We start from the raw sequence: 25,505 nt of genomic DNA, 5'->3' as shown, positions 1-25,505 counted from the left end.
GCTGTAAAATAGTAGAATAAGAACGTGTTGAACTTCTAATTCAAAGTTTACCGGATTCATATGATCAACTCATCATCAACTTGACAAACAGTAATGTCACTAGTCTAGTCTTCGATGACGTTGCAGCTGCTGTTCTACAAGAAGAAAATCGGCGCAAGAACAAGGAAGACAGACAAGTAAATCTGCAACAAGCAGAAGCATTGACAACGATGAGAGGGAGATCAACAGAATGTGGCCAAAGTAGCAGTCACAAACATGGTAGATCGAAGTCGAGAAGCAAGAAGAATTTAAAGTGCTACAACTGTGGAAAGAAGGGTCACTTGAAGAAGGATTTTTGGAGTCTAAATAAAAACTCCAATCCACAAGGCAATACTGCAAACACTTCAGATGATGGAGATGTTATATGTTGTGAAGCGTCAACCACCATAGAAGGTAGAAAGAGATATGCAGACATATGGCTCATTGATTCGGGAGCAACATATCACATGACCTCAAGAAGAGAATGTTTCATCATTATGAACCTGTCTCAGGAGGATCTGTATATAGTTCAAATGACATGCTTTAGAGATCATTGGCTTGGGAACCATCAAATTGAAGATGTATGATAGAACAATTAAAGTTGTTCGAGATGTGCGGCACGTGAAAGGCCTAAAGAAAAATTTATTATCCTACGGATTGTTGGATAATAATGCAAGTAAGATTGAAACACGGAAATGAATCATGAAGGTTTTCCGTGGAGCGCTTGTGGCGCTGAAAGGTGAAAAGATAGTTGCAAACTTGTACATGCTGAATGAAGAAACTTTGCTAGAAGCAGAAGCCTCTGTTGCCTCATGTAGTTCAGATTCTGAAATGCTATGGCATCAGAAACTTGGACACATGTCAGAACAATGAATGAAAGTCCTTATGGAGAAAAAGCTACTTGCAGGCTTAACAAATATATCACTTCCTTTGTGTGAGCATTGCATAACAAGTAAGTAGTACCGGTTGAAATTCAACACGTAAAATTCCAGAGCCAAAAGTGTTCTAGAATTGGTTCACTCTGATGTATGGCAAGCACCAGTTACATCCCTAGGCGGAGCAAAATACTTTGTCTTATTTATTGATGACTACTCCAAGAGATGTTGGGTGTACCCTATTAAGAAGAAGTCAGATGTGTTTTCCACTTTCAAAAACTTCAAAGCGCGGGTGGAACTTGATTCTGGAAATAAGATCAAGTGTTTCAGAACATATAATGGAGGAGAATACACAAGTGAAGAATTTGATGACTTTTGCAGGAAAGAAGGCATCAAAAGACAGTTCACAGTGGCAAACACTCCTCAATAAAATGGAGTGGCAGAGCGGATGAACAAAACCTTGTTAGAAAGAACAAGAGCAATGTTGAGGGATGCAGGCCTAGAAAAATCATTATGGGCAGAAGCAGTCAATACCGCCTGTTATTTGGTGAATCGAGCTCCATCAACTACAATAGAGCTGAAGACACCAATGGAGATGTGGACTGGTAAACCAACTGAATATTTAAACCTCCATGTATTTGGAAGTATTGTGTACGTGATGTACAACGCCCAAGAAATTTCAAAGTTGGATCCAAAATCCAGGAAATGAAAATTCTTGGGGTATGCTAATGGAGTAAAGGGGTATCGTTTGTGGGATCCCACTGCCCGCAAAGTGATCATTAGCAGGGATGTTATCTTTGTAGAAGATAAACTACAAAGAAAAGAAGACGATGATAGCACTGAAAAGTCAGAGACTATACAGATACATGTGGAAAAAGAGTTTGAACAAGGAGATTCTTCTGAAGCAGAACCAACACATGATGAACAAGAACCAGAGAGTTCTGAAGTTCCAATAACTCGTCAATCAGATCGTGTGAGAAGACGTCCCAATTGGCACTCAGATTATGTTATAGAAGGTAATATTGCATATTGTCTTTTAATAGAGGACGGTGAGCCATCAACATACCAGGAGGTAATAAACAGCTCAGATGCTTCATTGTGGATGATGGCGATGCAAGAAGAAATTGAATTCCTTCATAAAAATAATACATGGGACCTTGTGCCACTACCACAAGGAAGGAAGCCAATTGGTAACAAATGGGTCTTCAAAATCAAGCGAAATGGTGATGATCAAGTTGAGAGGTATCGTGCAAGACTAGTGGTCAAAGGATATGCTCAAAAAGAAGATATTGATTTCAATGAAATATTTTATTCTGTGGTTCGACTAATAACAGTTCGAGTAGTTTTGGCAATGTGTTCTATATTGAACTTACATCTAGAGCAGCTAGATGTTAAAACATCTTTTCTTCATGGAAATCTTGAAGAAAATTTGCATGCTCCAGCCTGAAGGTTTTGAAGAAAAAGAAAAGAAGAACTTGGTTTGCAGGTTGAACAAATCTCTGTACGGCTAAAGCAGGCGCCAAGGTGTTGGTATAAGAGATTTGATTCCTTCAGTATGTGCCTTGGATACAATAGACTTAATGTAGACCCTTGTGCTTATTTCAAGAGGTCTGGTGATAACAATTTTGTTATATTACTGTTGTATATGGATGACATATTGGTTGCAGGACCCAACAAAGATCATATTAAAGAATTGAAGGCACAACTGGCTAGGGAATTTGAAATGAAGAACTTGGGATTAGAAAACAAGATTCTAGGGATACAAATTCACCAAGACAGAAGTAATATGAAGATTTGGCTTTCACAAAAGAATTACTTAAAGAAGATCTTGTCACGATTCAACATGCAAGATTGTAAGCCAATTTCTACCCCTCTTCCTATTAACTTCAAATTATCCTCCAGTATGAGTCCTAGCAGTGAAGAAGAGAGGATGGAGATGTCTCGAGTACCGTATGCATCGGCAGTGGGAAGTTTAATGTTCGCTATGATATGCAAAAGACCAGACATTGCACAAGCAGTAGGAGTGGTTAGTCGGTACATGGCGAATCCAGGAAAAAAGCATTGGAATACAGTAAAGAGGATCCTGAGATACATCAAAGGGACCTCAAATGTTGCATTATGTTACGGAGGATCAAATTTACTTATCAATGGGTATGTTGATTCTGACTATGCAGGGGATTTGGATAAAAGCAAATCTACTACATGATATGTGTTTAAATTCGTTGGTGGAGCTGTAAGATGGGTTTCAAAATTACAGTCAGTTGTGCCTACATCCACAACAGAAGCAGAATATGTAACAGCTACACAAGCCAGTAAAAAAGCAATTTGGTTGAAGATGCTATTGGAGGAGCTTGGGCACAATCAAGAGTATGTTCTCAGTTTTGTGACAATCAAAGCGCCTTGTATCTAGCAAGGAATCCAGCATTTCATTCAAGGAAAAAGCACATACAAGTTCAATACCATTTCATTCGTGAAAAGGTGGAAGAATGGACGGTAGATATGCAGAAGATCCATACCAAAGACAACATAGCAGATTTCATGACAAAGGCGATCAACGCTGATAAATTTACCTGGTGTAGATCCTCTTGTAGCCTGTTAGAAACGTAAGCAACATGAAGGTACAAGGTAGAAACAATGGTGTGAAGATATGATTATTCTAATCAAATCTTCAAGTGGGAGATTATTAGTTATCATGCAAAATTATTAGTTGTCATACAACTAATAATAGTTGTATAATGCATAATAATGGTTCATAATGCATTGTAAGTTGACAACAATAATGGTTAATAGTTGGCACTAATAATGGTTGAAAAGTGACATGACAAAATCTCACATTAAGTCATTTTAATTTAGGGTATTTTCAAGATTAGTCCTTAAAGCTTCTACTATAAATACCCTAGCTCATTTAGCTTCAAAACCATCCCAAAGCATTCTAGCTTTCTTCCAATACTAGAGAGAATTTAGAGAGTTTCTTGAGAGTTGTTTTCTCCTTTTTTTTCAAGAGAGAATTATCATTGTTTTCTCCTTGGTAGATTGAGAGAATTTGTAATTCCTATTTTCTTATAGTGAAATTCTTCTACCGTTGCCCATGGTTTTTACCCTATATTATTTAGGGGTTTTCCACATAAATTTTATCTCTTTTATCTTCATTTTTATTTTCTCAAATTATCAGTTGTGATTTTTCTTTATTCGATAGCCATCTTCCGCAACAGATAAGGCTGAAGCATACTATATCGATCCAATGTAATTGTCGTCACCGTTTTTCGTCCGAGTGAGAGAAAAAACTAATACGATTTGGAGTTTTTTTTTTAAAGATTTTGAAATGTAAGGAGTCGACACCAATCATTTTAAGGTGTGATTGGAACACCAAAAATCGCATAATTTTAATAAAATATTTTATTTTATAAAAAATATCAAATTTGGGTCTGCGAAAAATCATAACACTACAACAAATTTGTCAATTTATGACAAAATTTCTATATGACGTTACGTAGGTGTGTATTCGGTTCGTTCGGATTTTTACTAAAAATTGAACCGAACCGAAATAAGCGAGTTTTTAAAATTTAAACCGAAACCGAATGGTTAAAAAATCAAAATATGTGAAACCGATTTTTTCAGTTTGGTTCGATAATTCAGGTTTTCATAAACAGGAAACATTTTTTTTTAAATCAATCACAAATGTCCCAATACAACCCATGTACAAAACCTAAACCCATCAGACCCAATACTTTAACCAATAAACCCAAACAAAGCCGATTTAGCATTTACCCATTACATCAAATTCATCTAATCCCACTACCGATTTACAATCAAAACCCAGGACAGACTGAAACCGAAAATTAGCTAAAAGGGTGCATGCTCGACGTTTTCAAATAAAAGGGTTTATTATTATAAAAAAATAGTTTTAGCACTACAAAATCAATTATTTGTCACTTATTTTTATCTCTCTTTTTTAAATGACGATTTTAAAAGATGTCATGAAATTATGTCACTTAATGTTAAAAAGTAAGATAATCTTACAATCTTATTAAATAAAGCAATTTATAGAGTTTATTTTATTGACATTATTCTATATTAGATTATCTCACATTCAAAGTTTTTTAGATGAAGAATCAATTTTTTAAGTTAACAAGAGGGTTTCACCCTTAATAAGATAATATAATAACCGAACATTTACTTTTTTTTTGTTCTTAAATTTTAAGTGAAGAATCACTTTTTTTAGGTTTCACTTTCGGGATATACTTTCAGTTTAAAATCGTCAAAATTGGCTCTCTAATAAGTTAAGACAAACCCCTTAAGATAATTTTAAAATAAAAGGATATCACCCTTAATCTAATTATTTGATATTAGTCGAGTTATACACACGAGGTTTCATACAATTTAATCAAAATAAAACCTAAGACCTGTATGCACCAAGGTTTTTTATTAATGATAATATTAACGGTTTATACCCTGATAAAAAGGTACCTACAATATGCATATATACAGTAGAGTAATGCAATAATGTATGGAATAAATATTGTTTAATATATAAAACATCCTTTGCGTTACATATATATATTTGGCATATTATACTTTCACAAAACAGCAACGCGTATCCAAGTACATGGTTTGATACACATACATACATAACATAACGAGGGTTAATGGATTTAATATAAAATATGCGAACATGGAATATCGAAATGCAATAACAAAGACTTATCAAAACATGAAAACGAGTGATCACAACGAAAAAATGGTAACTTTTAGAACCAAATAACAAAACCATCAAATATCATGGCAACAAAAGCGAATAATGTGAAACATACATATCAAGATGGAAATAAACCCCTAAATAACAAGCTGGTCTAAGATGAATACTGTTAAAATAATATATTAAATGCAAAAATCCCAATAAAGGAGGCAAATACACATAACAGGACAAAAATGAAAGAGTTTAAAAAGTGAAGCTCAAAACTGAAAAACTGAAAATTCATACAATTGCTGAATCACAATGTTACAAAAGATTGGACCTTTCACATGAAATTATCCCATACTTTCCAAAATTTGGACTTTTCCAAACGATCACGTTTTAAGGCCTGTCCCATGGGTTTGTTTAGGTTTAATTAAAACCTAATCACATTTAGAGACCCCCTATCTCCTTGCGCCATTTCTATCTACTTCCCATCTCCTATTCTCTTCTTTCTTTACTCTTCTTCCCACCCCAAACGAAACAAAATGGCCACTGTGGCTCTCTATTGCTCAAGGCCCCCCAACGATGAAAAGAAACCTACTGACGAAGAAGAAAGGTAAATTTTTTTCATTTGGTTTTTTCATTCCTATGGACATGGTTTCATTTCTAAAAGCTCCTAAAAGCTACAGTAAAAATCAATGTAAAATATAACCCTCATGCAAGAGTATATTAGGAATGAATTATGTTGTTGTTATCATATCCTTGGTTTCCTTTTCATTCGTTTAGTGGATCAGCCTCGGGGTCCCTTTCCTTCATCGCCGACCAATTTTCGATCTTTGGTTTTTCTGATATTGCCATCAGTCGTCTTTGCAAGTTGGAAGCGACGAAGAGGAAGATCGAGCACATGCTGAACATGACAGTGATGGGGAATGCATCAACGTTATACAGCACGATGCAGACAAAGATGTTGAGAGGAATGCGGAAGAAGTTCATAATGGTGCTCTTAGCTTCCTCGGGGATGTATTGGGATCTCATTTGCATAATGGATGGCCAGAATATTCCCACACAAGCCTCGAAAGTACAGAAGCCAAGAAGCTGAAGACAACCTGCGAACGAGATGCTTCCGCCTTTCACTTTGGAAGGTGCTACCAAGAAATTGGTTACAATCGGAAGAATTAGAGAAACAGAGGAAACCACGAAAACGATCTGCATGTAACTTTCTACCCTCAGTGATGAGCGAGCCATCAATCGAGATGCAAGGGAGCTTCCCAACATCGCCAACATGAATGTGGCAAAATGAAACCGTGAGGAATCTCTTCTTCGTTGGGGCTCAAAGCAGGAGTCCAGAGGAAGACAAATGTATACATTGAACCTTCAAACAGAGACTGGATGGCACCCAGCAAAGCAATTTTTTCATCAGAAGCTATTGCTACAGCAGCGCCCCTGAACTGGGCCGGCAGGTCCTTGTTTTCTGAAGGGTCTCCAAAATTTTCTGTCCATGATTAAAAAATTAGGGTATTACAATAGTTTTATTATTTTTATAATTTTTTTTGTTTTGATTCAGATTGCAGTAGTACAAATGTTTCTTCAACTTTAATTTGCAGGTAATTGTTTGTTTTATTTGAAATTTATTTTCTTGCCTGTTAAATATGTTTTTTTCGATATTGTTGAATTCATATGGTTTAGGGTTAGTTTTATTATTCGATTTCTGATTTTTTGCTAAATGTTGTTGCTTTTTACAAAATAATTGTTAGTTTTTTCTTTTAAATTTTTGCTAAACGCTACTGTCTTTTACAAAATAATTGTTAGTTTTTTCTTTTAAATTTTGCTAAACGTTGCTACTCTTTACAAAATAATTGTTAGTTTTTTCTTTTAAATTTTGTTAAACGTTGCTGCTTTTATTATTCGATATTGTGCAATCTGATTGGAAAGCTCATTCAAAAACATGTGCATGCCTTGTTTCCTTTTCTCATTGATAATCCTTCATTTAATAAATAAATGTTGTTGATGTAAAATTTCACCTTCACAAGGTATGCTCAAACTCTGCTATGTTTTATGCTTCCTTTACGTGCATGTGTTTGTGAATTCTGAATTTATTTCCTTCTTTTTTATTATGTTAATTTATTTACATTTCCATTTAAACTGATTGAAAATATTGTTATTAGCATCATTTTAGTGTAAGTTTGCAAAATTCTGCAATTTAGCATAATTATCAATGTAGTTGGATTGCAAACGAATCATTCTCTCAGTGTAACCTAACTGTTGTGTTTATGAATTAAGTTGTAGAATGCTCTGCCAGTGGAGAGCAGTTGTGCTATAATAATTGATGATTTTGGTTGTGGTTTAATTCACCTTTGCAATTCCCTTTAATATCTAAGAGTAACTGATTGCAAAAGCTGGTGAAAGTATTTATAATTTTTTTATATGTTTTAGGATGGCACCAGGTTTGGATTGGATTGAGATTGAGATTGCTACAACGAAATATTCCACAAGTCATATTATTATCTTATTATTTTTATTTTCTGTAAACATATAAATATTTTTATATTTATAGAAATGAAATTATTATGTATTTAGTGAAATATTTGTTTAAATCTTATTATTTTGCAATAAGTGAACTATTTTATTTTTTATTTAGATTTGTATATGTCGGAACCGTCTTTCGGTTGGGCCCCAGAATTGAGTTTCGACTTGAATAATTGGGTTAGAGTCGTCACCGACCATTTTAAAACATTTAGGTAGGTTGGACACCATCTTACCTGATCTGCATTTTACCAGAAATATGTCAGGTTCGAGAGTCGGTTACGGTCAAGGAAGGATTAACACCCTTGAACCACCCTTTCGGTACCAATTAATTTGTCGGTTGTCTTTAATTGCGAAAATTAAGAATTTAAATTTAAATTTAAAAATCCTATTCGAATAATTACCTTTGATCGATTGAAATTACCCCTTTTGAATGTTCTTGGCTCTGGTGAACGAAAATTGCCTTCTTCGAATAGAAAGGTCAGGTTTTTTACTTGGCTCTTTGTTTCCTTCTTTGTATTTGAGAAATGATTTCTAGTTTTCTCCAATGGATCCCCCCGTTCTCTCTTTTTTTAACTTCGAATGAATCTAGTACCCCTTTTTTATTTTTTTTGGTTTTCGTTCGAGTCTTCCTCTGTTCTTCCCATGATTTTTCGTGTTTCTGTTTCTCTCGTTTCTTCTCTGTATTTGTCTCGTAATATTTTTCTGTCAATCGTGTCCCCCTTGTGCTCGGTTTACATCAATTTATAAGTAAAAAAAAATCCTATTTTTAGGTTATATTGAGTGTTTGATTCCGAGTATAACATTGATGCTTGTTGTTTGTTGGCTTGCCTTTCTTGCGCCGGACGTTGCGGAGATGAGAAACCTGATCGTTGGGGTGTACTGCCGTGAAAAGTGGCGCAGGGGAGAGAAGGGAGCATGTGCCGCTTAAGAGATAGGGTTAGGGTTTCAACAACCCTAACCGATGTGGGTCACTCCAGCAGGCCAGTTCTGAATGCTCCAGGTTAGCTTCGGGTTGAGGACTTGGATCCGGGCTGCGCGTGTTGTTGGGTCCACTGTTGGACTACGCACGTGTTCTTTATTTGTAATGGGCTTAGGGTCTGATCCTGAAGACAAAACGAAAATAAATAAAAAAATTAATATATGTTTATTATAATTATAGTATATAATATAATATTCATATCATATGATACATATACTATATATTATAATAAAAAATACATACGCAAATGAGTGTCTACAGTATAAATAATTTTATTTTATTTTATATTGTCATTAAAAATGTCATAGAATATAAATTATTTTTGTTTTGCTACAATATCTCTTTCGTCATGTATAAGTTGATTTTAATGCATTATTTGTGAAAATATAAATTATCAATAACGAAATCTTATTTAATTTAGTGACGTAACCAACTGTCATAGAATATAAATTATAAAATGACGTTATTCATAAACGTCATTCATAATATTATTAGGTAACATTTATATTATGTCACTAAAAATGTGACAATATCTCTTTCGTCACATATAGGTTGATTTTAATGTATTATCCATGACGCTATAAATAATCAATAACGAAATTTTACATAATTTAATGACATAATTAGTTGTCATTGAATATTAATTATATAGTGACGTTATATATAAATGTCAATCATGCTACTATTAGGTGACGATATACTATGTTACTAACAATGTGACAATTTTCTGTTCGTCGCGTATACAATGAAATTATTGTGTTATTGGTGACAATATTATTTATTAATGACGAAAATGTATATCATTTGGTGACAAAAGTAATTATAACTGAATGCAAATTAAAATGTGACGTTATCCATTAGTGTCACTATATATTTAACAATATATGATGATAACACATACATCGTCGCTTTTGACATTTAGTGACACACCTAGGGTGACGATCTTCGTGACATTGACTTTTACATCACAAAATACATCTAGTGACATAAATTAAGGTTTTAGTGACAATAACCTAGATGTCACTAATAAGAAAATTTGTTGTAGTGTAAATCGTGTTCAGAAGTCGGTTACGCGTGGGGAAGGATTAGTACCCCCACAGCGCCCAGAAATTGGTACCTAGTTGATTATCCTATTTTGAAATTTGGAAATTTTGGTTACCCTCTTGGTTTCTGGACTTTGCCCTAACTAATCCGGACAGACCCACATCGCACACTTGGCTTTGATGGGTGAATCTCCCAATGAATATTTTCTGCATAAACAAAGACTCAAACTCGAGACCTGTTTAAATAATATCAAGTTGCTTACCACTTGAACCAACCTCGTTGGTTAACAAATTAAACTTTAATATTAAATTATAATTTAACATATAATTAATATAATTATTATATGACTTAATACAAAAATAAGTGCCTAAAGAATGCCTCGAAAAATGTTTTAGTTCCTAAAGAATTTTTCGTTAAAAATAGGTGCCTAAAGTTTTCTCAATTATATTTTTAAGTGCCTACCGTTAAAAAATCGTTAAGTGATACGTGTCACATTTATATTTTTTAAAATAAAATACTATTTAACAATATTTAAAAAAAAATCTAGACATGACATGTGTCACTTAACATTTTTTCAACGGTAAGCACCTAAAAGTGTAACAGAGAAAACTTTAGGCACATATTTTTAGCGAAAAATTCTTTAGGCACCAAAAGTTAATTTTGAGTATAGTTTAGGCACTTATGCAATACTCTAAACCAGTACGACACACAGTTGACCAATTAGAATGCCAAACGGAACCAACAGAGTGGCTAACAAAAATTTTCTTAACTTTTCTTAAATTAAAAAATTCCTTTGAAAATACTCATAATAAAATAATTAACAACAATTATATAAAATATTTACATCAGGAGCTCCTAAAATAATTAAATCAAAATATATAGACTACTTTAAAATGAGTTACGACTCGAATATACAAAAAGAAAGGGATCTACAAATATACATGCCCTCTAAAAGATAATCTTGAGGAGTACTCTACATTGAATATCGGCTTGGACCTCGGCTGAACAAAAAGCTCTTCAACTGCTTCTCCTACTAACCTTCTTAAGAAAACAAATTCCAAACACTGAGCTCACTAGCCTAGTGTCACACTAACAACTAAGTCATACTAAGAGTGCTCAATAGATGCTCAAGCTAACTAGTAAAATGCAACAGTGAGTATACTCGTATACTGCACTCTCTACTCTACGGTAGACATCATGGTGCGGCTGAGGGTTGTGCATCTTGGAGCTCACGCACCCCTTTAGTCTACTGAGGATGAGGCCTTGAATATCTACATCGGACACAACACCATCAACTAACCCACCCCTCATGAGTTTTGGGCCTCAGCCCTAGTTAGTCAGTTTAAAGTGCCTCGCGCACTACCTAAGGATATTCGGACTGATTTTATTGCTCGATGCTAGTATCATTTACTAAAGTGACCCAGGTGTCCTAATCGTTCCCCGATTGCCCGATTGTACAAACAATGCTAGTTTTATTTGATCCTAACAGTTACCGTTTTTATTATTCTAATATAAATTATTGTTATCACTTGGAGTCTTATCTGCTATTAATCTGAGTATGTGGGGTACCTCGAGACTGATTCCTTAATCCTTGGAATAATTATCCAAAAATGTTTTGTGGGTATCGATACTAACCCTTCAGTACCAATAATAAACCTTTGTTATTGATACCCACCTACTGGTATCTATAGCCCCAGACTGATATAAGTTATTTGGGTAAGGTAGTATCGATACTCTACTGAGTATCGATACTCTGGTGTTGGAGTATCGATACTTGATTGAGTATCAATACCAAAATTAGGTTCGATGTTTTGAAAAATACCTAGTATTGATGCCTCTATAGAGAGTATCGATAATACATCTTTAATATTGTTTAGGTTTTGCCTTAAAGATGAATAGTATTGATACCATCGCTACAAAGTGCCCTGGTTTGGCACGAAAACACCTAACTAGCCATCCAAAAAGTCCTATTGAGGTTCCTAATTAGTGTTTAAGTGTTTTATTTGTTATTAGGGGTCATAAAGAAGGCTTTAAACATGCTAAAAATCACAAAACATGGAATCTACCATGAATGCTCCAAAACTCAACTCTAAACTTAGAATGCATCTCTAATGACTCACAGTGATATGAAGAAGTTATAAATGTGTTACCTTGAATTCTTGGCTGCTAGGAAAGTCCTTAAATCACCCAAGGGATATCTTCTTTTTTCCCTTTATTCTTGAGTTTTCTCCTACTTCTTTCACTAATCAAAAGTAAGAAAAGGAATTTCTAGCTTGACTGGGTGGTTGGATTAAAGTTAAAAACACTTTCTATAACTTGAATCCACAAAAACGAGCTAGAATCCATAGATTCTCTTAAACTTCCCAAAAACCCATTTTTGAAACTAAGTCTAAAACTTGGGAAATGGAACTTGAATTGAAGCTTAAAGGGTGGAGATTAATAATCTTACCTTGGTTAACCAAACTTACACTTGAAACCCTTATAATCTTAACTTTAGAAAGGAATAAGAAGAGAGAAAAGAAGGAAGAATAATAAGAGTGTTTGGTGGGAATGTAAGGGGAGTGGTTCACGTAAAACATATCATAGGGAAGGGGTTTTCATCTTTCAAAATAAACAAGGGGTAAATTACACTTTTAGTGTCTCTGCTTCTAGTTTCAACTTGAATCACCACTAGCCTTTGGGCCTAACTCAAGCTCATTCTCTACTTAAATAAGTCCAAACCATTCTAATGGGTCATTTGGTTCAATTTATGGGTTTCGGTTTGACCCGAACTACTAACACGGGATTCGGGGCGTTACAGCTTATTTTTATATTAAGACTTATTATATTAAATTTATATTTTTAAATAGTTTTCATAAGTATCATATTTATTTATATATAATATAACATGATATAAAAATAATATTATTATGGTCTCAAGTGGACAAAAATATTATTTTTGGATAAGATTCGTTTTTTAATAACTCAAAATTAGATGTTATTTTATATAATTAATTTTTACAATAATATCATTTTTCACCTCAAAATTATAACTAGTTAATATATTAAATATTAAAAATATGAAATAATTTTAATTACTCAAATTTATTAATATTTTACTAAATTAAACTCTTTGTATAGTATTATTATTATGTTTATAATTTTGATTAAAGCACGAAGAATGAGAATTGAAAATGATCCATATGAAAAGAATTTATTATTTCATGGGTACTTTTGTCTAAAGTGACAGGAATTGTGTAATACTATTAATTTGGAGGTAATGATATTCTCATCATTTTAATAAAAAAAAACTGCTACTATCGATAGTAAGTTATTACCTAGTAACGATCTTTTCCGCAAACCAAATGTAGGAATATAATTTCGAAAAAGATTTTTCCTTTGATAATGATATTGTCTGCTAAACAAATATCCCCTAGAAGTAAATCCAAAAAGCTCGAAGCATATCATCTATTGTCTATGACAGAAGGAATAATCATTTGGAATCGAATTTTAAAATTTCAATAGGCTTATTCAATTCATGAGAAATATTAAGCAAATAACTCTCTCATATTGTGACAATAACAAAGCCTTCAAGTGTGTAGCAAAGCATCATGAATCACTCAAAGTTGTGCTTACCGTTAGGGATGGGCATGGGACCCAAATTCGATTGGTTCTGATCCGACACGATCGGGTCGGGTTTTTTTTTAAATCGGGTTCGGGTCTGGTCGGGTTTAGGGTGAAAAACACCCAACCAAATCCGATCCGAAAAATATATAATTTTATCTTATATATTTAGAAATAATTACAATAATACCCCTCTATATATAATTTTTTTTCTTCAATTAAGTCATTGTTTTTTATTGAATAAAAATAATTTTTTATTATTTTGGATCGGTTCGGGTTTCTAAATTATATGTCGGTCGGGTTCGGGTCGAATCTCGGGTGGAGGATCATTTGTTCTCGGGTCGGGTCGGGTGGACAAAAAACCCGACCCATGCCATCCCTACTTACAATGCTAGACAATTACCTGAAATTGTAGAAAAACCAAAGAGTCACTCCCTTTATCGTCACGTATATAATTTTAATGAATCTAATAATTTTTATTTAAACCCTCCTTCCAAATTTCAAACCAACCTTTGTGTACACTAAACTCTGGGGGCCATCTGATAGCGTATTCTTCGCCGCACCCTCGACAATTTGATAAGAGACTACGCATTAATTGCTTAATTACTAATTCTTCTTAATCAATTAAGCATTAATAATCTTAACTTAATTTGTTTCGTAATGATGGGTCAAACAAATTAAGATTCTTATCATTGAGATGTGAATAAAGTGCCTTGATCACTGCTCTTTTATGTGATGATGTATTGTTATTTCATATATACTTTATTGTATTTAATATAAGTATTAAATAGTCGATTGAGTTTAGTTTAAGTGGTATTGTTATCAATAGAATCTATAAAAGGATATGAGATCGAATATACTTAAACGTTGACTATCTTATCATTTAAGGGTGTGGTGGAGTACTTTAGATAATTTATGCATTGTATTAATTTATATATTGATTTGTACACATATAAATATTTAAAAATCACTTTTTTAAAATAAAATAATTAAGGATATACTTAGTTAAAAATTAAAAATTCTCTTCCATGCAAAAATCACATGCTTCTATATCAAAAACAATTTATGCAAACTTCTATATCAAATTAAGCTTGATTAAAGGTACGCGTAGTGCAATCATATGAACAGTGGAGCAAAGTTGGCAAGACATTCCACATTCACTAATTCTCTTTGTATGATCAATTTAATAACACAAGAAGATAATGTTAATATTCATGCACTTGTATCTGTGAGTCATAAATTAGCATCCAATAAAAAAGCTGATGTCATTACGCGATGCCTTAATAACTAAGCCCTAAAATTTTATATTAAAAAAATTGTAATGTTTTTGGACCAACATTGAAAATTAATCATATAGAAAAAAAAACTATATCTATGCACGGAATGCCCGCCTAGATTTGGCATATGCAACAAAAGACTAAACATAAACTAATGATGCACACTGATATATGCGGAGCTACTCGGTTGTGTTTAAACATTAGCATTTAAAAAATATTAAAAATAAAATTATTATTATTTTAAAATTGATATACATTGTTTATTTTTATCTATTTTAAATTATTACATCATATTTGAATTTTCTTTTATCGATACATGGTAGGTTTTTTTATACTCTGAGTTATTTTATGGTAATATTATTTAAAATCCCTTTTTAGACAATAATGTATACTCTACAAACATAACTATTGTTCGAGTTTAAAATCTCAAAAAAAAATAACATTCTTTTAACTAATAAAATGGTTTAATGGATTCTATAATGGTGTTTTAATAGGATAGTGCCAACCCGAAAGGGGATATTAATTGGTCATATTTATTCATTGGACAGCTAAAAAGGTGACATCTTAGGATGCTACTCGCCTAAAAGACGACATCTATCAGTGGGGGCCCAAGAAAACTCCAAAACCAGCCACAACAATGGAGGGATAGAGATCAAAATGAAGATACCCAAAGATTCTTGGCAGTGGGAAACCCCCTAGGTTTTCCCTTAACAACATTGTTTTGAAATTTGAATACAAAAGATTTGTTCTTTTACCTTGTTAAGGAAAAGGAAATACTTGTGGCTTATGCAAGCAAGAGATGACATTACGTACTATTTTCACTTAATAACTTTTATGAATTTGGGTTATTTTTAAATTTTATTTGAATATGATTTAAACCATAATTTCAAAATATGGGGCTTTTAGGTGGGGTTGAGAGAGAGAACTAGCAAACCCTTAAACATAGAGAAGTGTGAGTTGGGTTCGATACGAGTCAAGTTCGAATATTAATGAGTTTAACTCGACTCAAAAAGTTTAAAAATAGACTTGAATCGATTCAAAAATTAACGAGTTTAAAATTATCAAATTCGATTTGGATCGAACATTAATTGAGTTTAATTTGAATAACTTACTATCTGTCTCGTCTCATTTCTAGGTGGGAGGGAATGAGTGGGGGAGCTTTGGGAATCTAAAACTTCATGGGCATGCATGCATGGGTATGATTGATAACGTAATGGATCATGACGAAGAATAACAAGTTGGAATCTCAGTCTCTCCTTGTAGAATAGTAGTCTTTCAACAACAGATTACTGATCAAATCAGATCGGCTGGTTTAGGCACTACATGTTCTTGGCGTACGTTGCAAAAGTTAAAGCTGCACACAACTCCATGTGCCTCCATCATACATGGGAAGAGAATGGAATTTCATTCACTACACAGTTTTAGATTTGATTTTCTCCCTTGGATTTCCGAGCCAATTTTCTCCAACTGCTTTTCTCTGTACGGTCTTTTCCCTTCTCATTCTTCCAACAGTACCCCTAACGCTAATTTCCACAATTTAGGGATCATTCTGAAACAACTTATATGTAACACATTTTTCAAAGGATAACAAGGATGATGTCTGACCGACCGACCAACCAAAACTATAACTTGTTATCTGTCTTGACTGAGAGAAGATAGAGAGAGAGAGAAAAGGCTTTACCTTTGACGGTCTTGAATGTGCTTTATTCCTTCTTGGTAAGCACCCTCGGTTCTTGCAAAAGCAAACCCGCCCCCCCCCCCCCAAAAAAAACATTCTCTCCTACTCCTTTCCTTCAGTATCACCCAATTCCAGATTCCCTAAGTTCTAATATTATTATATTGGTAGCCTAGTTCGATATAGATAAGTATGGATCAAAGTGATTAACTCCTAAGATTTTATAAACCCGTCTCTAAAAATTTATAAGACTAATTCTACGTGTATCCTTATATAGACTGAAGTAATATTTATATAATTGTCATCTCATTACTTGTATTTCATTGATGTTTGTTGTTTATGTGCAATGGACCAACAGCCATGATTTCTAATCATGAGGTTGGTTTAATTTTCCAATTTTATTTTGGTGAATGCACCCTTTATGTTGTTTACTTAATTGTACATTTAGACCCATGTTGCTGAATATTTTTGTTCTGCTTTCTGCTAACATCAACCCACGTTTACCGGAAATTTGAACATTTTAGAGAGGGCAATAGAATGGCTACGATTTTATACAACTATTTATCATTTACATTTGAAAGATTAATTCATTATTTTCTAAACATGAAACCGTTTCCTTTTTTAAATCAAAATTTAATTGCATTAAGACCCTAGTTATACATATAAGTATTGCAAATTTTATGTACATTAATTTCAATGCAACTTTACACTAATTTAAAAAAACCATTTTTTATTTTTTATATTAAATTAAAATAATTATTTTGTATTTATAATATTTAATTGTTAGAGTTTTATTATAACTTTTGTGACCCGAATTCTATTTGCATTATACGTCTACTACCAGCTACTACCAGTGACTGATCTAAAAATATTTTTTAGTATGGATGCATATATATTAATAATAGAAATTTTTCATAAGGATGGATAAATAAAATTTTATGGTAGGCACCAATAATAAAGTGGACAATTAATATAAAGAAATTTGAATTCTGGAATAGTCACCCTTGCATCTGCAACTGGTTGTTGATTAAAAGTACGAAACCTAGTTTGAATAGATTTTTATTAAACAAGTTTCTTTTATAATCAAGTAATTATATTTACATTAACAGCTTTCACATGAAATATTAATGGCTATTTTATAGTATAATTATTATACTTGTCATTATATTAATCTTGCTCTGATTAATATTCAGTCAGATCACATACTTTATTGACAGATTATAAATCATAAAAAAAACTAATTAAGAACTTATTGTCAAGATCTTTGCTGCAACCTCAACTACTTATTTTCAAAATTAGTAAACTTTCTCTGTTTTATATGTGATTTTCTCTTGTGCAATCATTTTACTTGTCATAATCTTTTAACAATGATAATAAAATAATACAATGTGAAACACTATTCTATAGCTTTCTGTCCAGACATAACACTTTCAACAAATTAGAGATCAGAAAAACGAAGAGGCGATCAATATTTTAATGAAATTCGATTCTTGAGTTTGAAGCTAAGAGTAAATGGTGAAAATGAGGAAGTCAAGGTCAAGCTATGTGGTTTATGCATGCCAAAGCAGTGGAACTGGAACAGTGTGCTCGTTGTGTCAGTGATATTAACGAATGGAAAGACTGGGATAACATGACAAAGCATGAATAGTAAGTAGTATTAGATTTTCTTCTAATGCTACTACTGCTTGAAAGAAAAAAGAAGAACTGGAGCCATGAAGCGCGTGCTATGTAAGATCCAATCACGGGGGCCAAGACACAGCCGTCAGGTCTACATGCTGACAAAAACACTTACTTTGTCTCATACTGAGACCTGATTCCATCACACTTGTCCTCACCCACCTCAATCTTGGGAATTGGCTCACACATTCTCTCTTGTCCGAAACTCACTCTTATTATGAATATTATTGAGTTTAATTTAGTTAAAAAGAAAATTCAAATTAATCGGGTTGATAAGTTTTATTTTATAGATTAAATTTTATTTAGAAAATATTTAAGTTGAGTTTTTTAAATTTAAGTCAAATTAAATTGGGTCAAGTTATTTGAGTTTTTATTTAATTTTAATTATAAATGTTTCTAATATCATGGTATTAATCGATTTCAATTTAACGTTTTTCTATAACTATATACATATACAAAATTGAGAGATTTGACTTGACTCGAACTTTAAAATAAATTCATTGATTAATAAAAATTTTGAGCTATTTAGATTACATTTTATAGTTAGACTCAAATTTAGAGAAAATTAATCAAATCTAGGTTGATTAATATATTCTTTTGTGTCTTCTTTTTAATATATATATATATATATATATAAGAAAACTAGGTTGATTTTTTGGTTACATATTTTGAGTGAGATTTTGGAGTCTTTTGAGACTGTCCTTTCACTAATTTAAGCACATCATTTACATATAATTAATTTGTTAAAACTTAAAATGTTTTTTATGTTCGTAGCTATGATTTCATTTCACACACACTCTTTATCATGGCCCAACAAACAAGTACGTCCTCAAATTATTACAAAATCATTCGCTTTTTCATTTAGAATGAATGGTTTTCACCTGATTATCAGTCAGTTCTTCCTCTTCCAGATATTTGGTGTACAAAACCCAGAAAAAAAAAAGACTGATGAAAACATATTAAGGGAAGGACTTTTTTTTTCACCCCCAAAAAAAATAATAATGCACTATATATAAAGATATTCTACTTTTGGGAAAATATTGATACGAAGTAGACGGATATGGTTATATATAGAAACAATCATATAAGAATGTTCTCTGATAAAATAAGTTGAAAAAAAAATAAAGTGTAGATTGTAAAATGATATCAAAATAAACTGAAAGAGCTTTGAATTAATGGTGGAATTATGGAACTTTACCATCAGTACGTATATGCCTGATACAAGCTCCATGAACTGATACACTCATACATTGAAACCTACCAAATTATAGTGAAAGAAAGAAAGAAATACAAATTCTAGGGTTTGAAAGTGAGTAAACTTGAATTGATAATGGCCGTAGATGAAGAGCCTGAAGTTATGCAGTTCCACCCCAGTAATTATCATATCCTTGAATCCCCAGAAACTGCCTTGACAAATTGATGAGTTCCTGCTGATTATTATTACCATTGTCTTCCATTTTCACTGAAGCCATTTGGGTGGCTATTGAGTTCGAATGCTCAACAATGGCTCCACTTTCATATTGGTACATCCCAGAAGAAGATTCTAAGCCACTTTGGAAAGGAAATTGCGGTGGCCGCCATTGATCCAAACCGGCCATTGTCAAGAGAGAACTACCGGGAGTAGCACCGTCCCTGCCGCCGCCAATGGCTAAAGTGTTTCCCATTTGAAAGCTGCTTAAGTCACTCATTCCGCGGAGTGGAGCCGACATAGTCCCATAATTCAACCCAATATGATCACCGCCGCCAAATTCAGCAAGGGGATTGAAAGGAGCCATGAACCTCGGTGAACGAACATGAGATCCAAGGCCGAAAATATCAGTGTTTCCGGTACTGTTGGAAGAAATCGTACTGGAAGAACCCGAAGCTGCTTTCAGGTCGCCGCCGCTGGCTGACGATTTTGAACTGCTTCCTTTGCTCCTTTTGTTCCTTCGATATCCGCCTCCAACCGGAACGTTTCTTAAGGCGCCACCTCTGGTCCAGTACCTTCTACAAGTCTTGCAAAAGTGTCGAGGCTGCGTGAGGCAGTAGTTGTTGAAGTAACAAAACTTGGTGTTTGTCGATTCACATCTTGGGCATTTTAATGCCGCTTCCGGCATCGGTATGTTGGCTAATCGAGTTCGATCAGCCATTGAACCGGGCCGGATCGATCCTGCTCCTCCTCCTCCATGAGGCTGTGGAGCCGATGGTGGAGGAGGAGGAGGAGGAAGCTGATGAGCGTTGACGCCACTATCATCACCACCTTGATGATTTGGATGCTGTGGAAACAACAAAAATGACATGGAATATTCAACAAGATTAACAAAAGTATTTAACTTTTGAATTTTGTTTTGCTTTTTATTGGAAGAAAGAAACCATTAGAACAAATTCGAACCAAAAAAAACTCACTTGTTGCCAGTTGGCTGGATCAAGATAAGCTGGGATGGAGCTAAAAACCATGGTTTCTTGAAGTTTCTTTTCCTTTTGTAAAGGCTTGTTTCGTTTTTGTGAGATTATAAGTGATTGTGGAGAGAATCACATCACAAAAGAACAACCAAGAGATTATTAGTGTTGGAGAGAAAGAGAGAGATGTGGATAGAAATGAAAGAGAAACTAAAAGGAAGGTCCTTTATATATAGCATATTTAATTTATATACTAATCAAGTCCTTGTTCCTTGTCTCTTTTTGTTTTGTTGCTTTTTGGGGTTTGGAGAAGATGATGTTTCTTAACCTATACGCTTCTTTTCTTTCCTTATGCTTCACAGAGTGTAGTGCTGTGAATCCACAGTACTTGGGAGGGGGAAAATGATCATGTTTGTGTGTTTCTTCTATAAGAAAATAGTTGTAGTTTGATTGTCCATGTTGGAACGTTAAGCACATGGAATTCATTATTATTATTATTATTATTATTATTATTATTATTATTATTATTATTATTATTTTAAATAATTTTTTTAAAGAAGAAACTAATTTTATTCAAAATAGAAAATATGTCAAATTACAATAAAGATTTACAATCACAATAGTAAATTAAGCACATAATTAGAAAAATTTCCTATAATCATTAAAACAAAACTAGCAACTTCATATCACATAAGGACACCATACAAGGAAATATTAAATCTAATCAAGAAACTCGAACAAAGATAAATACAAACAGATCTGATTACATCGTCAAATGAACCACAAAAGGAGATCAAACTATTGAAAAACTACCGACAAATCGTAAATCAGACTCGAGCGATGTGAAAAGTTATCTATGAACGCAAATCGAGTATCCAAATCCAATTCGAGGGTCCAAAGCAGAGAAGATCAACAAGATATCATAATAAGCGTCATCTTGATTAGTCGTGGTAATGTCAAATCAACCCTTAGAAGAAGAAAAAGATAAACGATCAAAGAACCGAAAAATGCTAAAAACGTAAGAAAACGTGTCATAAAGACATATATAGGCAGACTTATTGAAAAAAATAAAGATAAAATATAGAAAAGAAAAATACCATAAAGAATATTGGAAGTCAACAACCAACGTACCAACATTAAAGTTAGTGCTACTATCGATCAATAAAACCGAAAAAGAAAATAGATGAACGGCACACCAAAGAGAGAAATCTAAGATTTTTTTTTCTTTTGTGAATTTATTTTAAATATTTTTTAAAATCATTATTTGATAAAGTGAACATTAGATTAATGCAAAACGTTAGTTAATGTCTGATGACATAAAATATGCTATTTATTAAAAAGTGTGCAATGGGTTGAGAAAAATAATGTATTTATTAGGGTGTGATTTAAGATAAGTGTAATTAGTTAAGGATTAAGGAATATTTAATTTGAGTAAAATAATGTTGCTTCACATCATAGGGAGTGATTAGGTAGTGTACAACCGACCGAATTAACCTTTCTCTTGCTCGGTTTGAGATCTAAAAATTTAAAAATAGGTCTAAAATTTTAATATTCTTTTTTTTTATAAATAATGGATATATAAAATTTTTATTTTTTATTTTTTTAATATATTAAATTAAATTTTATCATTTTTTAAAATAAGGAGGATGTACTTGATTCCGTACGGGACTTGGTGCATCCGTGCCTTTATTTTTGCATGGGAATATACAAATTCCAGTGCTGTTCCTCACGCTACTTTTCAGGCAGCGCGTTTCGTCACGGTCAGGGATACGGCAACAAATGCTTGCCGCTTTGATCCATAATAGATATAACATGGGCGTATGCATTAAGCTGTTAGGGGTCAAGTGTGTTTATTATTTAAGAAAAATATGAAATTTAGTTTAATATGTTAAGAAAAATGATAGAAAGTAAAAAAAAAATTGCATACTCATTACTTTTAAGAAGAGGATATTAAAATTTTGGTCTTCATTCTTATATTTCTGGATTCATCACTGAAATATAGAGATACGACTAACATAGTCACAATAATCAAATATTAAGAGGATAAGATTTTTGAAGTTAAAATAATAAAAATTTATATTAACAGAGTTGATTTAAGTGGTAAGCAACTTGATATTGCTTAAGTAATGTTTCATGTTCGAATACTTGTGTATGCATAAAATCCCTGCTGGAAGACTCACCCACCAAAACCAAGTGTGCGATTTTGGTCGAAACAATTAGTTAAGGTGAAGCCTTGGAACTGGAGGGCAACCAAAAATAAAAAATTGTTACATAATTTTAATTTTATTTAAGTTAAATTGATAAAGATCATAATTTTAATTTTATTTAAGTTAAATTGATAAAGATCTAAAATGTTTTTAGATTAGAAATTTTGCACGTGAAATTAAATTAAAATAGTATGAGGTAATCCTAATATAATATCTTTTCAGAATAATTTATTTTTATTCTCAAATTATGACTTTATTCTAAATTAGTCCCCCAAATGTTTAGAACATTTTAATTTCATTCCAAACTATAAGTATATGCTAATCATATCCCTTGTTAACAAAATCATTAGGTCAAGTTATATTTATATGTTTGAAATTTTTTTAGGCTTAAATATACTAAACGTGCCCAACGTATGTCTTTGGTTCTAGTTTAGTGTCTAAAGTTTATTTCATTCCAGTTTGGTGCCTAATGTTTCATTCCGTTATACATTTAGGTGTTCGGGCCGTCAACGGCGTTAACTTCCACGTTAAGTGACACGTGTCACAACCTAGTAATTTTAAAATTTTAAATTAAAAAAATTATATATATATATATATATAATATATATAATATATATATATATATATATATATATATAAAAGAAAACACAAATTTTGAAATAAATCCAAAACTTTGAAAACCTTCATTTCAACCCCTAAACCCACACCGACCATCGCCTTTTACCATCGACGAAGTTCCACCTGATCTCCCCTCCCCTCGACGACCAAAACCCTCATGAAATCGTCATCGATTGACGATGAATCAACGTTTTACACCCTGCGAACCTTAGGATGAAAATCTTGATCCCACACAATTCTGATGGATGATCGACCGTCGATCGGTCACGATTTCATGGGGGTTTTTGTCGCCAAGGGGAGGGGAGGTCGGGTGGAGCTTCGTTGATGGCAAAAGCCGACAATCGACATAGATTTAAGGGTTGAAATGAAGGTTTTCAAAATTCTGGATTTATTTCAGAATTTGTGTTTTCTTTTTACAAAATATATATAATTTTATTTTTTAAAATTTTAAATAATTTTTTAAATTATCAGGTTTTGACACGTGTCACTTAACGACCAAACTTAACGGTCCGTCATGGCTTGACCCAATTTGAGTTACAGAATGAAACGTTAGACATCAAACTGGAACAAAATAAACGTTAGGCAATAAACTGGAAACAAATACATATGTTGGGCACCTTTTGTATATTTAGGCCTTTTTTTATTGTACTATGGTTGAAACTAATTACATATTTGGATGTATTTGGGGATGAAATTGGAATATTTAAAAGTTTGTGGACCAATTTAGAAAAATGTTAGGGAAGAATTAGAATATTAAAAAGTTTAAAGATTAATATGAAATAATGGTTTTTATTTGGGGACATATGATACAAATAACTCAAAATAATAATTAAAAGCTAATAATGTTGTCATGAAGATAAGCCCATGTTGACAGTAAGCTTAGTCTTCGGTCCAAAATCCACTGATCTTGAATGGGCTAAATTTAGTTCTATCTTCAGGATAATTTTTTTTGTCCAATGAGCAGAAAATGGCATAACTCCCCCAAATGAGGGTAAATTACAAATTTGACAACTGAATTTTACTCTCTTTTTTATAATACACATTGTGTTTTAAATATTTTCAATTTTCTCACTAAACTTAATACATTGGGTTTTTTGGTCACTTAGCCGTTTCCTCAGTAACGGCATTATGACGTGGGTTTTTTTGTTGTTAACAAAGGATTGACAAAAAAATCCAATGCATAAAGTTCATTGATTAAATAGAAAATAATTTAAAGTATAGTGAGTGAACTAGGAGAGAGAGTAAAGTTCAGTGACTGAATTTGAAACTTGCCCATTAAAAATTAAAATTAAAATGTCACATCATAACGCCTCTAGTAAAGAAACGACTAACCAAAAATCCAATCTATTAAGCTTAATGAGGAAATTGAAAAGATTTAAAGTACATTTAGTGCAATAAGAGAGAGTACAATTTAATTACTAAATTTGAACTTTACCCACCAAATAATGTTGTAGAGCAGCCAATTAGGTTGATAAGGTTAAAGATAAATAAAATTCGACTAGATTTGAAAAATTAAATTTTTTAACTTGAAATGAATCATAATTTTATAAATTTAACTTGATTCGAAAAATTTCTACATAAAATTTGAGTTATAAAATAAGACTTGTCAACTTAATTGACTCAAAAGAATTTTACTTAACTAGACTCGACTCAATCAAATTTTACCCGGATTGGTTTTAAGTCTAATTAATTAATAGCTTTTAATTAATTTGAGTTTTAAAATTTGAGTAAAATACACATTCCTCACTGAACTTTACTCTATCTCCTATTTTACTCACTATACTTTCAGTTTTTTTAATTTACTCATCGAACTTTCAAATTGCTCATGTATTAGTCACTCTGAATTATTTTATTATTATTTTTGTATGATGTTACATTTCTTATTATTATTCAACATAAAAATAATTTAAAATATAAAATAAATACATAAGGTGGTCGGATGCTACTACCAA

At 32.6% G+C, this 25,505-nt stretch overlaps 2 protein-coding genes across 2 annotated transcripts; both read right to left on the bottom strand.

Annotated features, from left to right (window-relative positions):
- Window positions 1-6,255: 6,255 nt before the first annotated feature.
- LOC120124033 (molybdate-anion transporter-like) lies at window positions 6,256-7,070 on the bottom strand (the record flags this gene model as incomplete). The annotated part of the gene is given in 2 exon segments (XM_039142798.1): window positions 6,256-6,866; window positions 6,869-7,070. Coding segments are annotated over 2 exon segments (726 nt in total), but the record flags the coding sequence as incomplete, so codon positions are not given.
- Window positions 7,071-19,626: 12,556 nt separating this feature from the next.
- LOC120124045 (dof zinc finger protein DOF2.4-like) lies at window positions 19,627-20,938 on the bottom strand. The gene is made up of 2 exons (XM_039142805.1): window positions 20,735-20,938; window positions 19,627-20,604 (listed from the first exon to the last, which is right to left on the bottom strand). The coding sequence occupies exons 1-2, from the start codon at window positions 20,783-20,785 to the stop codon at window positions 19,705-19,707; spliced, it is 951 nt and encodes a 316-aa protein (XP_038998736.1). The 5' UTR covers window positions 20,786-20,938; the 3' UTR covers window positions 19,627-19,704.
- Window positions 20,939-25,505: the final 4,567 nt, after the last annotated feature.

The sequence above is a fragment of the Hibiscus syriacus genome, unplaced genomic scaffold (assembly GCF_006381635.1).
Source record: "Hibiscus syriacus cultivar Baekdansim isolate YM2019G1 unplaced genomic scaffold, ASM638163v2 tig00110410_pilon, whole genome shotgun sequence".
Lineage (NCBI taxonomy): Eukaryota > Viridiplantae > Streptophyta > Magnoliopsida > Malvales > Malvaceae > Hibiscus > Hibiscus syriacus.
This window is presented reverse-complemented; position numbering and strand designations above follow the sequence as displayed.